This window comes from Syngnathus typhle, linkage group LG14 (genome assembly GCF_033458585.1).
Source record: "Syngnathus typhle isolate RoL2023-S1 ecotype Sweden linkage group LG14, RoL_Styp_1.0, whole genome shotgun sequence".
NCBI lineage: Eukaryota > Metazoa > Chordata > Actinopteri > Syngnathiformes > Syngnathidae > Syngnathus > Syngnathus typhle.
This window is the reverse complement of record NC_083751.1, coordinates 7,370,548-7,383,432: the sequence shown is the minus strand read 5'-3', so window position 1 is coordinate 7,383,432 and position 12,885 is coordinate 7,370,548. Positions and strand designations below refer to the sequence as shown.

General features: G+C 43.7%; 1 protein-coding gene across 2 annotated transcripts in view; it reads right to left on the bottom strand.

Moving 5' to 3' along the window:
• negr1 (neuronal growth regulator 1) overlaps positions 1–5,127 on the bottom strand; it is an 89,605-nt gene extending 84,478 nt beyond the window's left edge. Inside the window, exon 1 of one of the 2 annotated variants that reach the window (XM_061297932.1) lies at positions 4,685–5,127. In XM_061297932.1, the coding sequence (XP_061153916.1) occupies positions 4,685–4,845 (161 nt within the window). In that variant the 5' untranslated portion in view covers positions 4,846–5,127. The remainder of the gene's footprint in view (positions 1–4,684) is intronic. The other variant, XM_061297933.1, reaches the window with a different exon arrangement.
• Positions 5,128–12,885: the final 7,758 nt, after the last annotated feature.

The following is a 12,885-nucleotide window of genomic DNA, read 5'->3' as shown; positions in this document are numbered from 1 at the left end:
CACAGTCTAGAAATGCACTACCTGCCTACAAATGCATATCAAAGTCACTAGATAATAGAAAATAACATGCAACTTCCATCATACATTGAAACATACTGGAGGAGCATATTAACGTGCAGAAACTGCAGAGTACCAATGTCCAGAGTTCCGTCACTTATAGGCACCCCTTTTGATGTCAGATAACGAATGACGAGAAACAGAAAAAAAAACAAAAAAAAAACAGACTAAGCACGGAAAGAAGTGGGTTTTCGTCCGTCAGAGTAATTTCCACAAACCGAGTAAAGTACCATAACCGTAACTAAGATGTGGTTGCCTGAGCTGAAAATGAGTTTGACGTCCCTGCTTAGAGCAGCATGCTAATGAAATACACCATGACGTTAAATAAACAAAAACAAGTTAAAAGAGGTGAAGCCTTACATATAAGGTTGCAGGCAGAGCAACATAGCTGCAAAGGAATTGAGAGATTTCTGATTCCAGTCCCAGTTTGCCGTCATACTTGCCAAAGAAGAGGAAGATACAGAACCCCCAGTTGGTCATGATTCAGTTTTATTATGGTTGTTATGTCTGTCTCTATGTTATGCATCTTGTAGATTAATACCCTTTATTTGTTCTTAATGTTGAAGGAGCTCCAATCGCTTAATGGTCCATGAGGAGACATTTCAGTCGCATCTTAATCAAAAATTAACTCAATTCATTGAAATTCTGTTGGGTAGTGACATCCTCACTTGTGAGAAGTAGATAGACAACTATAAATACCAGCAATCCCAACAGCAGAAATAATTTGTAGGTCTGATTTGACATAAATCCCGTGCAGCGTATGGCCGATCACAACACGACATTGGAAATGATAATAGGCATGGTACTAATATATGTGTTTACATAGGACGAACAGCCATGGCTAAAGCCGACCTGTGGAAGAATTTTTACTTTATGGACCTGGATTTACCGGATCTGCTGCCAAATTGTCAAATGAGCAACGAAGCAAAAATCTGAATCAGTCTCAAATGAATATGGATAAACTGACATGGACTTTTTGAGGCCAATGCTGATCTCGATATTTCGCAGACAAAAAAATATTAATATATGATGAAAATACAATCCTAAAGGTCTTAAATTGGTTGTGTATTGCAAGAAAATATCCCGAAATAGCTCCTATTTCTGTATTCACTGAATTTGTGATGGGTATAAGACACAAACTACTTAAATGGAGACTGGTTGCACAGACAACACACCATTATGGTAATTGCCAACAAGCCAGGGAAAATAATATGTCACAGTTTTTCCGAGGGAGAAATACAACTCAGTCATGCAAAACAATCGTTTTACTTATCAACTGTCTACAGGCATAATTTGAGTGTCACTTGTGCTGAACTTTCAACTATGTCCATTATAGTCACATATCTATCTTTGTATGATAGTTTGATTCGGAATAGTCACATGAGTAGTACTTTGCATCTTTATACAAGCTTCAGATATTTTCCAAACCAAAATTATCATCATAGGCTCCGAATCTACCGTATTTTCCGCACTATAAAGCGCATCGGATTATAAGGCGCACCTTCAATGAATGGCCCATTTTAAAACGTTGTCCTTATATAAGGCGCACCGGATTATAAGGCACACCTTCAATGAACGGCCCATTTTAAAGCTTTGTCCACATATAAGCTATATACATTTGGCCCGCGGGCCGGACTTTGGACACGCCTGCTGTAGTGGCTCAATATTGGTCCATATATAAGGCGCACCTGATTATAAGGCGCACTGTTGGCTTTTGAGAAAATTGGGCGTTTTTAGGTGCGCCATATAGTGCGGAAAATACGGTAATCATAAGAATATGTCTCAATGTTGTCGCTGTTTAAGAGCTATTCATCTCATACTTGAGATTTTAGTGAGGTTGGACTCATTTAACATACTTTTTCTACGACGACTATTCCAATTACCAGTAAGAGTCAAGGTTTACTTAACCGAATCCAAAATGACATGAAATCTCTGAAGAGCATGCAAAAGGCTGATTTGACTAAAGTACTAGAAAGCAATACACCTCTGATGGAAGTCTGTTAAAAATAAAAAAATCAGCATACGGGTTTAACGTAGAACTACTCGTGCATGGTAAAATGCTTTTTAATCACCACAAGCCATGACAACATGGGCTTTTGTTGGAGGCTGAGCTTTTGAGTAATCAAACAAGTTCAAAAGGGTGATGATACACATATGGTCCATTCCTCATCTTCAAGAAGCCCAAAACAATTTAATTGGGTGTGGTCCGACATGAATCAGAGCAACAGTAATGTGGCGCACAGAATTGAATAAGGTGGCTGGGGTGAATATGTGACAGAGCTTGCACCTCACGGGATCGACTCCATAATCCAGTGGCAGTGACTAATTGCATGCTTCGGGCTTTGTCAGTTTGTGAGAGATTTTGCTTTTTTTTTAACCACCATTCAGCTTCCAGCCACCTTCTTAATGGTCAAGGAGTTCTCTTGGCAATAATGGCCAGTACCCTAAACTCTTCGAAGCAAATAAGTAAATAAATAGGAATCCACATTTTTATAGCAGATGCTTTGGAGCAATGAAAAGATGTGAAGGATAGAAAGCAAAGAGCCCATGTGGTTAAAGAAAACATTAACTTTTATCTCTACTCTGTTGAAAATGCCACATGAAGCTGACCAGGGAGGAAAGAGGAGCAATTTAGAAAGTGTATTGTTTTATTGCAACAGGTCCTAACACAAATATGGTTGAACTCCTCTTCTTGATACCTTCAGAAATAACAAAATGTTTCTTATTTTTCAGATTTCCTACAGTATATATTCAGGTGGTCCTTGTTGGAGGGATTTAAATGCTAAGACTTACTCTGAAGGTAAGAGGCAACTGAGCTGACTCACAGCACCGAGTTTACTGTATCTCTGGTCCAAACACAATCAGGATTCAGGCAAAGATTTTGCCTCCCCTCCCTGACACCAACGAATTTGAAGGCTTCTCCCAAGACACAGCCAGGGGAGAAGATCTCTTTGAAAGGATGCTGTTTGACTATAGAAGTAAGACAGCAAAAACTAAGAAGAGGAAGCAAACAAATAGCGAAATTAGAAAGCATACAGCCTCCTAATAGCATTGAGTCATGCATTGTCGCACACTGATGATAACCAACACAAACAATTCCTCTATTCAGCGGGCTAGTGAGAGATGTCAGTGACTACAAGCAACCCTGAGTGTAACTTTCACCCGTTCAACTGCTCTGCATTCAGCTCCATACCCTGCATCTCGTGGTGTCAACATCTGGAGAATTCCCTGAAATGGGCCAGCATATCCTTCACATCCTCTGAGCCATCACGGCGGATATTTGATATTTGTACGACAAGATATTATCCAGGCTTGCCTGTGCAGTTTTGTGTATGTACACTGTGTGAATCAAACAATCTGGAGGTGTTATAAGTGCAAATGCATTTATAATAACCATAGACAACAAGTGTATATTATTTCCAAACATCCATTTTCTGTTCAGGTTGACGTGGAAGCTGGTTGCCTGACAGGGCGGGGTGCACCTAGGACTGGTCATCTGTCAGTTACTGGGCTAACACACAGCGACAGACACCTATTCAGTCATTTCCATATTTTAGAGAACAGGTGTCAAACTCAAGGCCCGGGGGCCAGATACGGCCCGCCACATCATTTTGTGTGGCCCGCGAAGACAAATTGTGCATCAAATTCGTGTGTCATTACTAGAATTGCAAGTTGTCTTCACATTTAATATAATTTTTTTTTATATTTGACCAGTTTCTACTCATAACACAAATGAATACCTTCAAGGTAGCACACTTTCTAGGGAATTTTGTCTCGTATTCAAAAAAATTAAACCTGGTGATTTATTTGTTGATTTATTTATTTGTTGATTTATTTATTTGTTGATTTATTTGTTGATTTATTTATTTATTTATTTATTTATTTGTCACACCGCATCCATAGCAAAGACTACTTACATAACATGTTAATATATATCATATTTAATAGTAATATTAATATAATTATATTTATAGGAGAATGACAGCTATCAGCGCAGTTGGCAGGTCGCCCATATGATGGAAGAGGCTGAACTCGGAATGAACATGAGGAGGGAGGGAGCGACAGCGAGTCATGACCACACAACCTCTCTTGTGCGTTGCATTTCAAACTGCGACATCACACTGTACCTTCCCCAAAGTTACCATTAAAACCCACGATTGCATTTAATTATAATTTATTCCTATTCACGTACAAAAAGCGAGCCTTATTAGATGCATTCATTAAACGAGACAAACATTATATGATGCAAGAGACGACGCGCTGCAACGCGTCTAACGATGCAGTGAGAAACTATCGCATCATATTGAATGAGACATTTATTGAGGTTAACAAGTCCTCTAGAGTAAAATAAACGTGTATCAAAACTTTGATGGCGCTATCTCTTGTCGCGGGTTTGAGCGTCTTGCTGGCGGCCAACATACTCGGCAGTCGGCACAACCCCCAAGATGCGCTTGCGGGGGAAAATGAAACAGCACCCCATTGTGTCCTTTCATGGGGTGACAAAAGCCCTCTTTCGGGTGTAAACAAGCACTCATCTGCAGATAAAGTGTGTGCAGAAGATTGACGGAACTCCCGTGAGCAGCATAAAAAGTGGAGTTTGTCTCTCTTTTTTATTCTTATAATTTACCTGAGTAGAGCCGTGTCGCCTTGCCTGCTGACCACACTTTCCACGGAGGAATAGTCCACAGTTTGTCCCGCGGGCAAGCACGACGGCAGGAGGCAGCCCAGGCTGAGAAGGATCGCACTAAGCCACGGAGCAGAAACACAAGCATCCGACAGCGCAATCATTATGTCCGTCACAACTGGACGTGCTCGGCGCTCTTGCCCAAGTCTGCCAAAAATCGGGGCAAAAATAAGGAGAAAGCCTTTTTTTATTTCCACGCTCCACGCAGCCAGTTATGGACGAGCGCTGAGTTGTCCCGGGTTCGTTCGATGCTGTGAGCCCACTGTGCAGGGGAAGTGTACTCTCCAGTGGCTTGCACACCATCTAGCGAGGAAAGGCGGTTTAGAATGGGAGCAAACCTAGAAGCAGACAACCCCCAGACTCTGATCCTGTTGCCATGCGGCCGTTTCCTGGGCAACCCCGTTCTCAGTGGCTGGTGATGGAGCAGCAGTATTGATACAACCTAGGAGCAATTAAAGATATCGACTGGAGAACCACCCCTATTATTTATTGCTATTAGGGAAAAAGCAAAGTGAGCCTTCTGTGCAAATGGAGTTGATGCTGCTGGTGATATATTGATAAATTAAAGGAAAACTCCAAATTATTTTGCAATGCAGTGCTATAATGTAATTGACTGGCCTGTATTGATCCAACTTGTTAAAACATAGAGAAAATGTTCAATTAAAACAATTTATAATACCAATGCACCCAATTAAATAATTGCTTGGGACAACAACGTCAAAACAACAATTCGTGGGAATATAATATATCATCGAGAAGATGACAATACAATATTATGGAACCTTTTCATGTTGACCAGAGTTTTTCCACGAAGATGATCAATCTGTGATTACTTCATATTTGAACACATTTGTTCCCATGGGAAATAATGGACAATGACTGTCGCCATTAAACTACTGACTGCACAGGACAGGTGTATAGAGGTCATTGGGAAATTCAAGACAACTCCCAAACAGATAAATGCTTGCTGTTCTCAACACGTCTACGAGGCTCACAAAAGAACACAGTACTGTAAATTTTTGGAGGCATATATTTTGTGTCAAACTTTGAATTAATTTATTCCCATTTAGAAGGTTCATAGTTTCATCGCAATGGCTAGAGAAACCACCCAATCCTTTTTTCTTTTTTATTTAACAGTATACATGACATTTGAGAAGAAATGTAAACACTTTATACGATTCTAAAACACACAGTATTAAAAAAAAAAAAAAAAAAATTCCATTGGGCGTTGAAGTGATTCATTATTGTATTTAAGTCTGCGTTAGTGAAAGCTCCCCCCTACACATACTATGTACGCTCACACACACTCACACACTAGGGACTTAGCAAAGTTTGTTTAAGAGCAGTAGCCCCGTGCTTTATGCTGCTGTAAGCCTTTCGACTTAGTCAACATAATTCCTTACCGGCTGAACAAGTGTAACCATGGAAATGGTATACATTTCTCAGTTGTGACATGTTGACGTAACACCCACGAATTATCACAGATGACACGTTATTTTGTGGGAAACACGACATGCCAAAAAACTGCCACGTGGAGAAAAGTTGGACAATCAATCAAGACACAGTGGAGAATTTGAAGGGATTTTTTAATGATATAATTATGTACCTTCAAATTCTTGTTCATGCTTGACTACACTGCTCTCTGCAGCCATTTTATTAAACACCATTTGCGCAAAATCCTGTTACACTTTACTCCAGTTTTTTTATTATTTTATTAATTTCCCCAAGGGGGGATGATGTACTGCCATGGTATCTTTAAATCAAATCTCACAGACGACTACTGCAGTTATCACGCTGGACTGTTGGGAGCAGCTGCGGTGAAAGTAGAGGAGTATATTTTGCTTGAGTTTTCAAAGTTGCTATTCAAGGGGAGGTTCATCTTTTAGATATTTGGGTGTGAAAAGTTCTTTCTCCATTCATCATCATCATCATCATCATCATCATCATCATCATCATCGGCAGTCACTCGGAACGAGTATGACGGTCTTCTTTTCAGGGTCGTCTACTTGTGGGTCCGCAGGTGGGCGTAGAGGCCGATCCGGGATCCACATATTTTTGTGCAGTGTGGGCAGGGGAAAGTGGCGGTGGGTTGTGGTCGTGCTGGAGCCAGTTTTTGTCTTTCCTTTCGGAGTTGTCGTTTGGTTTCTGCGACACGGCGGAGTTCCTTTTCGTGATGTGCTGCACCTTCTTGCACCGCTGCCCTCCAGCAGTTCCTGTTCAAGGCGATGCGCTCCCAGTCCCGAGATGTTATTTGGAATTTCTTGAGATTGGTCTTGAGGTTGTCCTTAAAACGTTTCTTTTGCCCGCCCGGGGCTCGCGGACCTCTCTCCAGCTGGGAGTATAACATCTGTTTGGGGAGGCGGGTGTCAGCCATGCGGATGAGATGTCCTGTCCATCGGAGTTGGTGCTGCATTATTAAGGTGGTGATGCTCGGTATCCTGGCTTCCTCCAGAACGCTGATGTTTGTGCGTCTGTCCTCCCATTTGATCCGGAGTATTTTCCTCAAGGTTCTCTGGTGGTGTTGTTCAAGAGCTCTTAGGTGCCTGCTGTAGGTTGTCCATGACTCTGCCCCGTAAAGTAAGGTGGGGAGAACCACAGCTTTGTAAACCAGGAGCTTGGTGTCAACCCGGAGGTCTCGGTCTTCGAAGACTCTTTTCCGGAGTCTGGCATACGCTCCACTGGCACAGCTCAGGCGATGGTTGACCTCGGAGTCAATGTCCGCTTTGGAGGAGAGAAAACAGCCGAGGTAGGGGAAATGGTGAACATAATCAAGTGCAGTGTTGTCCACATTTATGATGGGCGGAGTAGATGGCTGGTTGGGTGGGGGTTGATGTAGCACCTGGGTCTTCTTGATGTTCACGGTCAGACCCAGGGCTCTGTATGCCTTAGCAAAGGAGTTCAGGATGCCCTGGAGGTCTTCTGCAGAGTGTGCTGCTATGACATTATCGTCTGCATACTGGAGCTCCACGACCGTGGTGGTTCTGATCTTGGTTTTGGCTTTGAACCTGTTAAGGTTGAAGAGCCTGCCATCAGTCCTGTACCATATTGGGATTCCGTGTGGTAGTTCTTTGTTGATGAGGTGGAGTATGGCGGCAATGAAGACAGAGAACAGGGTGGGTGCAATAATGCATCCCTGTTTGACCCCTGTCTCTACAGTGAAAGGCTCAGTCAAGGAGCTGTTATTGAGCACTGTGGCTGTCATTCCGTCATGTAATAAACGCAGTATTCTGACGTATTTGTCCGGGCAACCATACCTCAGAAGGATGCTCCATAGGGCCTGGCGATCCACCGTGTCAAAGGCTTTTGTAAGGTCTATGAAAGCCATGAACAAAGGCTGTTTATGTTCACGGCATTTCTCCTGGAGTTGGCGTGCTGTAAAAATCATGTCTGCAGTGCCTCTAGATGGGCGAAAACCGCACTGCGATTCTGGGAGAATTTCCTCAGACAGTGGCAGTAGGCGATTGGCAAGAACACGAGCAAGTACTTTGCCAACTGTTGAAAGGAGCGAGATGCCCCTATAGTTTCCGCAATCCGCTTTGTCCCCTTTCTTGAAAATGGTCACTATCAGAGCATCCCTGTGCTCCGAGGGGAGTACTTCTTTTTCCCAGACCTTCAGAAAGAGGGAATGGAGGTGGCGCTGGAGCTCTAGTCCACCTTCCTTTAGGACCTCAGCTGGGATCCCATCTGGCCCAGAGGCCTTGTTGTTCTTCAGGCTCCTGATGGCATCTTGGACCTCTACTAAAGTGGGAGGTTCACCCATGTCTTCCCTGATGGGACTCTGAGGGATGTGACTGAGGAAATCTGACTGAGTTGTGCTGTCACGGTTGAGGAGTTCCTGAAAGTGCTCTCTCCACCGGTTGTTTATGGACTCATTGTCCTTCAACAGCTCCTGCCCGTCTTTAGAGCGTAGGGGGTTTTGGCCGCGATGGCTTGGGCCGTAGACAGCCTTAGTAGCGCTGAAAAAGCCTCTGGTGTCACCAGAGTCTGCCAAACTCTGGATTTCCAGTGCCCTTTCTGTCCACCAGGAGTTTTTAATCCGTCTCACCCGGCTCTGGACGTCAGCCTTGGCTTTGGAGTGGGCCTGTCTCTTTGCTGTGCAGGTGATGTCATTTTGCCAGACACGAAAGGTTTCCCTTTTCTTGGAGATGAGCTGTTCTATCTCTGTGTCGTTCTCATCAAACCAGTCCTGATGCTTTCTGGCCTTGTACCCGAGAGTGGCACGGCAGGTGTCGAGGATGGAAGACTTGAGCAGGCTCCAGTGTTTTTCGATGTCCTCAGGGTATTCCTGAATGAGGCTTTCTCCAAGAGAGGCCTGAAACAGCTGCAGGGTGGCAGTGTTGTTCAGGGCCTCGAGGTTTAGTCTCTGCCGGCTCAGCTTCTTTTGGAGTCTCCTCTTCCTCTTGAGTCTGATGGACATCGTGGATCGTATCAGGCGGTGATCTGTCCAGCAGGCCTCTGAATCCATCATGGCTTTTGTGATGGTCACGTCGCGCTGATCCCTGGCTCTGACAATGACATAGTCAATAAGATGCCATTGTTTAGAGCGAGGGTGTCTCCATGAACCCTTGAGTTTGTTCTTCTGGCGAAAGATGGTATTTGTGATGGTAAGGTCATATTGAGCACATTTGCTAAGAAGCAAAACCCCGTTGGAGTTGATGTTTCCAATGCCTTCCTTTCCAATGGTGCCCTTCCAGAGGTGGTGGTCCCGGCCCACTCTGGCATTGAAATCTCCCAGTATAATAATCTTGTCCTCTTTGGGGATTTTTGACAATACATCATCCAGACAGGCATAGAAGGCCTCTTTTTTGTCCTCATCGGAAGCAAGGGTAGGTGCATAAGCACTAAGAACTGTTGCCGTCTGGTTGTTGACCAGCACCAGACGGAGGGTCATCAGGCGCTCACTGATTCCCACAGGGAGTTCAGAGAGCTGACTGATCAGTTGGTTCTTGATGGCAAAACCAACCCCATGGATCCTAGGCTCATCTGTGGCCTTTCCTTTCCAAAAGAAAGTGTATCCACCCTTTTCCTCCTTCAGATGACCTTCCTCTGCCCGCCGGGTTTCTGAAAGAGCAGCTATGTCAATCCGGCATCTTCTCAGTTCCCTGGCAATGATGGCGGTTCTCCTCTCCGGCCTATCACTGGTTACACTGTCCATTAGTGTGCGCACATTCCATGCTCCAAAATTCATGTTTTTGTGGTTTCGACCGCATATTGGTGATCCCTCTGAACGCGGTAATCCAGTCGGGAAGTTTGAGGCAGGCTATGTTTAGGGCACCTTTTCTAGCCCCTTCCCCATCAGGGGTGAGCAGAGTGGATCCTAAAAAGGGCTGCTCAGTCGTGGATGCAGCTACCGAAGAGCTCTATCTGCCTCGGTCCAGGAGCCCAACGATCATCTAACATCCACCGCCTGATGTGCCAGCTTGTGACTAGGGGCTTCCAGACTTCACAATCCTGCCCCCGTTGCCACTTACTGGTCGCCACAGGACTTTAATCCGGGATGTAAGGTGGATTCCCTGAAAAAGACGCCTGTGCGTGACTTTGTTTAAAGTGGGGAGACTGGTGCACAGACAGTCACCACACTGTCCTTGACAGATCGGGGTCAGAGTCCAGTGGCAAGGAGACCAAGACGACTGGTGACCCTTTTCTGCTGCAGCCTTCATCCGCCTTCCCAGCCGTTGTGACGCCACCCCTCAGGTCAGCCATCATCCTCCGCCTGGTCCACCGTTGAGGTCTTCACTATTTACCCATAGCTGGAGCTGTTTACCCACAGCCGGGACAGTGGTTGATGGGCAGTAGGGCGTGTCCACACACCGGTGGGCCTACATGCCACATCTCTGGGGCCCACTGCTGCTCCGAGATCCTGCACAACTTAGCCTGGGACCGCAAGGTGCCAGTTACCGTGTGTGGCCACGAGGAGGCGTGTGCAAGTCTTGGCAATGGAGAGGCTGTGTACCGGCTGAGGAGACTTACACACTCGGCTCCTCTTTTCACCCCCGGAAACAGAGGGCTAGCCGGTGGCGGTAGCTGAAAGCAGAAAAGTGGCAAGCAGAGGCAGCATGCAGCATGCACAAACTACAGGCACTACTACTCCAACACTACTGCACTGACGCATCACACGCCCTGTGCGCTGATGGAACACACACACACATTCTCCATTATTTATACGAGCACATCCATATGTTCCTTCCTACTTACTTACACCGTTTCCCAAAGGTTACAAAGGACATGTCGGTATTGAGTAATCAAACAGTGTCAAGCAAACAGCGCTGAAGAGGTGTGAAAAGTTCACGCTTTCAAAAACACAATTCAAATTTGCATAAATGAGGCGCCTTCAACAGTGGCTTTGCCACATATAAGAGTCTTAACAGTATATTCTGGAATTTTGAGACGAGTGCTTAGAGGCGGTGCTATTTGTCGTTGGTTGCTCATCGTTAGAAATGTCATATTTTTTGTTTGTTTTGCTTTACTTTGAGCATTTTTAAATGAGCTCAACACACTTTATCATGCATGAAAGATACACAATAACAAAAATGACGCTGCCTAAAATATTTAACTCTAAGAAAAAGAAGGCCAGTTGGTAAATATGTTCATAGTAATGGATATACACTTATACTTGAATAGATGACATAAACAATCATCTATTCAAAAGCAGAGTAAAATCGATGCTTGCAATTTTCTCTCAGGTGAATATTTCACTGAAATGACCTGATGTCAAATCTCTAACAGTCAAGAATAAACGGAATGGAGAAGATGAGTGTTTTCTATTGAGCCAAACCTTTCACAATTGTTATTTTAGACCATCTATTTATGCAATGACAATTTCTGGGGTCTCAAAACACAAAAATAGTTTTTGAAAACAGTGGTAGTATCATTTTTGTCTCAATACGTAAAATAAAAAAATTAGATGGTGCTGTCACCAACGTACTATTGTCCGGTTATGCCGATATAACATTTATAGATCTGTCTAAACATAGATTTTTTTTGTCTACCCGCAAAAATTTAGTTTACAAAGCTGTTGGCGCGTAAACCATTTTAGTATTTTTTTTGATGACTGCAGATTTAAAAGGGTGCTTGTTGGCTTAATTGAATGCCGATTGTGTGGAAAAATAATAAATCACATTATTCCTTATTTTGATGACACTAAATAATGAGCAGAGAACACAAAGCCTAAACCGAGATGCTTTTACTACACCACTTTTTGTTCAGGTATTTTTAGTTTTTAACACAATGTATCCGCCCTTTTTCCCATAGCAATTATCCTATTCAGGCTTGCAGGAAGCTGAAGCCTATTTGAGGATAAAGGCAGACTATATCCTGAACTGGCCACCAGTCAGGTCACATATAGTGATAGACAATTTTACCATCACTGATTGGGCACCGAACCCACGTTGCGTCGCTGCATGACTTAGGTCAATGCCCCACCGTGCCATCAGTGCTAACAATGTTCTCCTCCGTGCGGCGAATATGACTAATTTCGCAATGCACAATAAAAGCTATTGTTTTCTAAAGTACTTAAATGACTGAGCTTTTTTTTACCCCCGTAATAGTGATTGAGCCTGCTATTATGATAATGGATGACATCCAGCAGAGATATGTGCCAGTTGATCACAACAAACAACAGATTGGTTAAATGGATCCCAGCAGCCCCATCTGTGGTAGAATATATGTAAGGGACCATTGATCTAACTCTCAAATGGTCAATTTTTACATGCAGATGTATGCAACCCTACAAGCACTAAAATCAATTCATGACAATACTCCATTAAGTCCCATTACCTCAGACTGCTCCTCAGAAAGTAGGATGCAAACTAAAAGAGGAATAGATAGGACTCCACTTGCAGGGTTTGTCAAACTGAGTCTGGACCCTGCTATGCCCCGCCTCCTCCCAACAAAGAATATATCATTAAAATTGTGATGTTGCCGACACAAAAGGCAAAACCAACACATGGTGTTAAAGTCAAATCCACTGTATTTCAAAATGCATTAACAAACATCTGGTTTGCTTGGCAACACTTGGACAACATCATCATAACATCCTGCAACTTCCAAAGCCTGACCGTTAAAAACAAGCATGGCAGTAAAATAACATGCTCATACCACTATTATATTAGTGTAACTGATCAAACAGTAACATTATAATATTC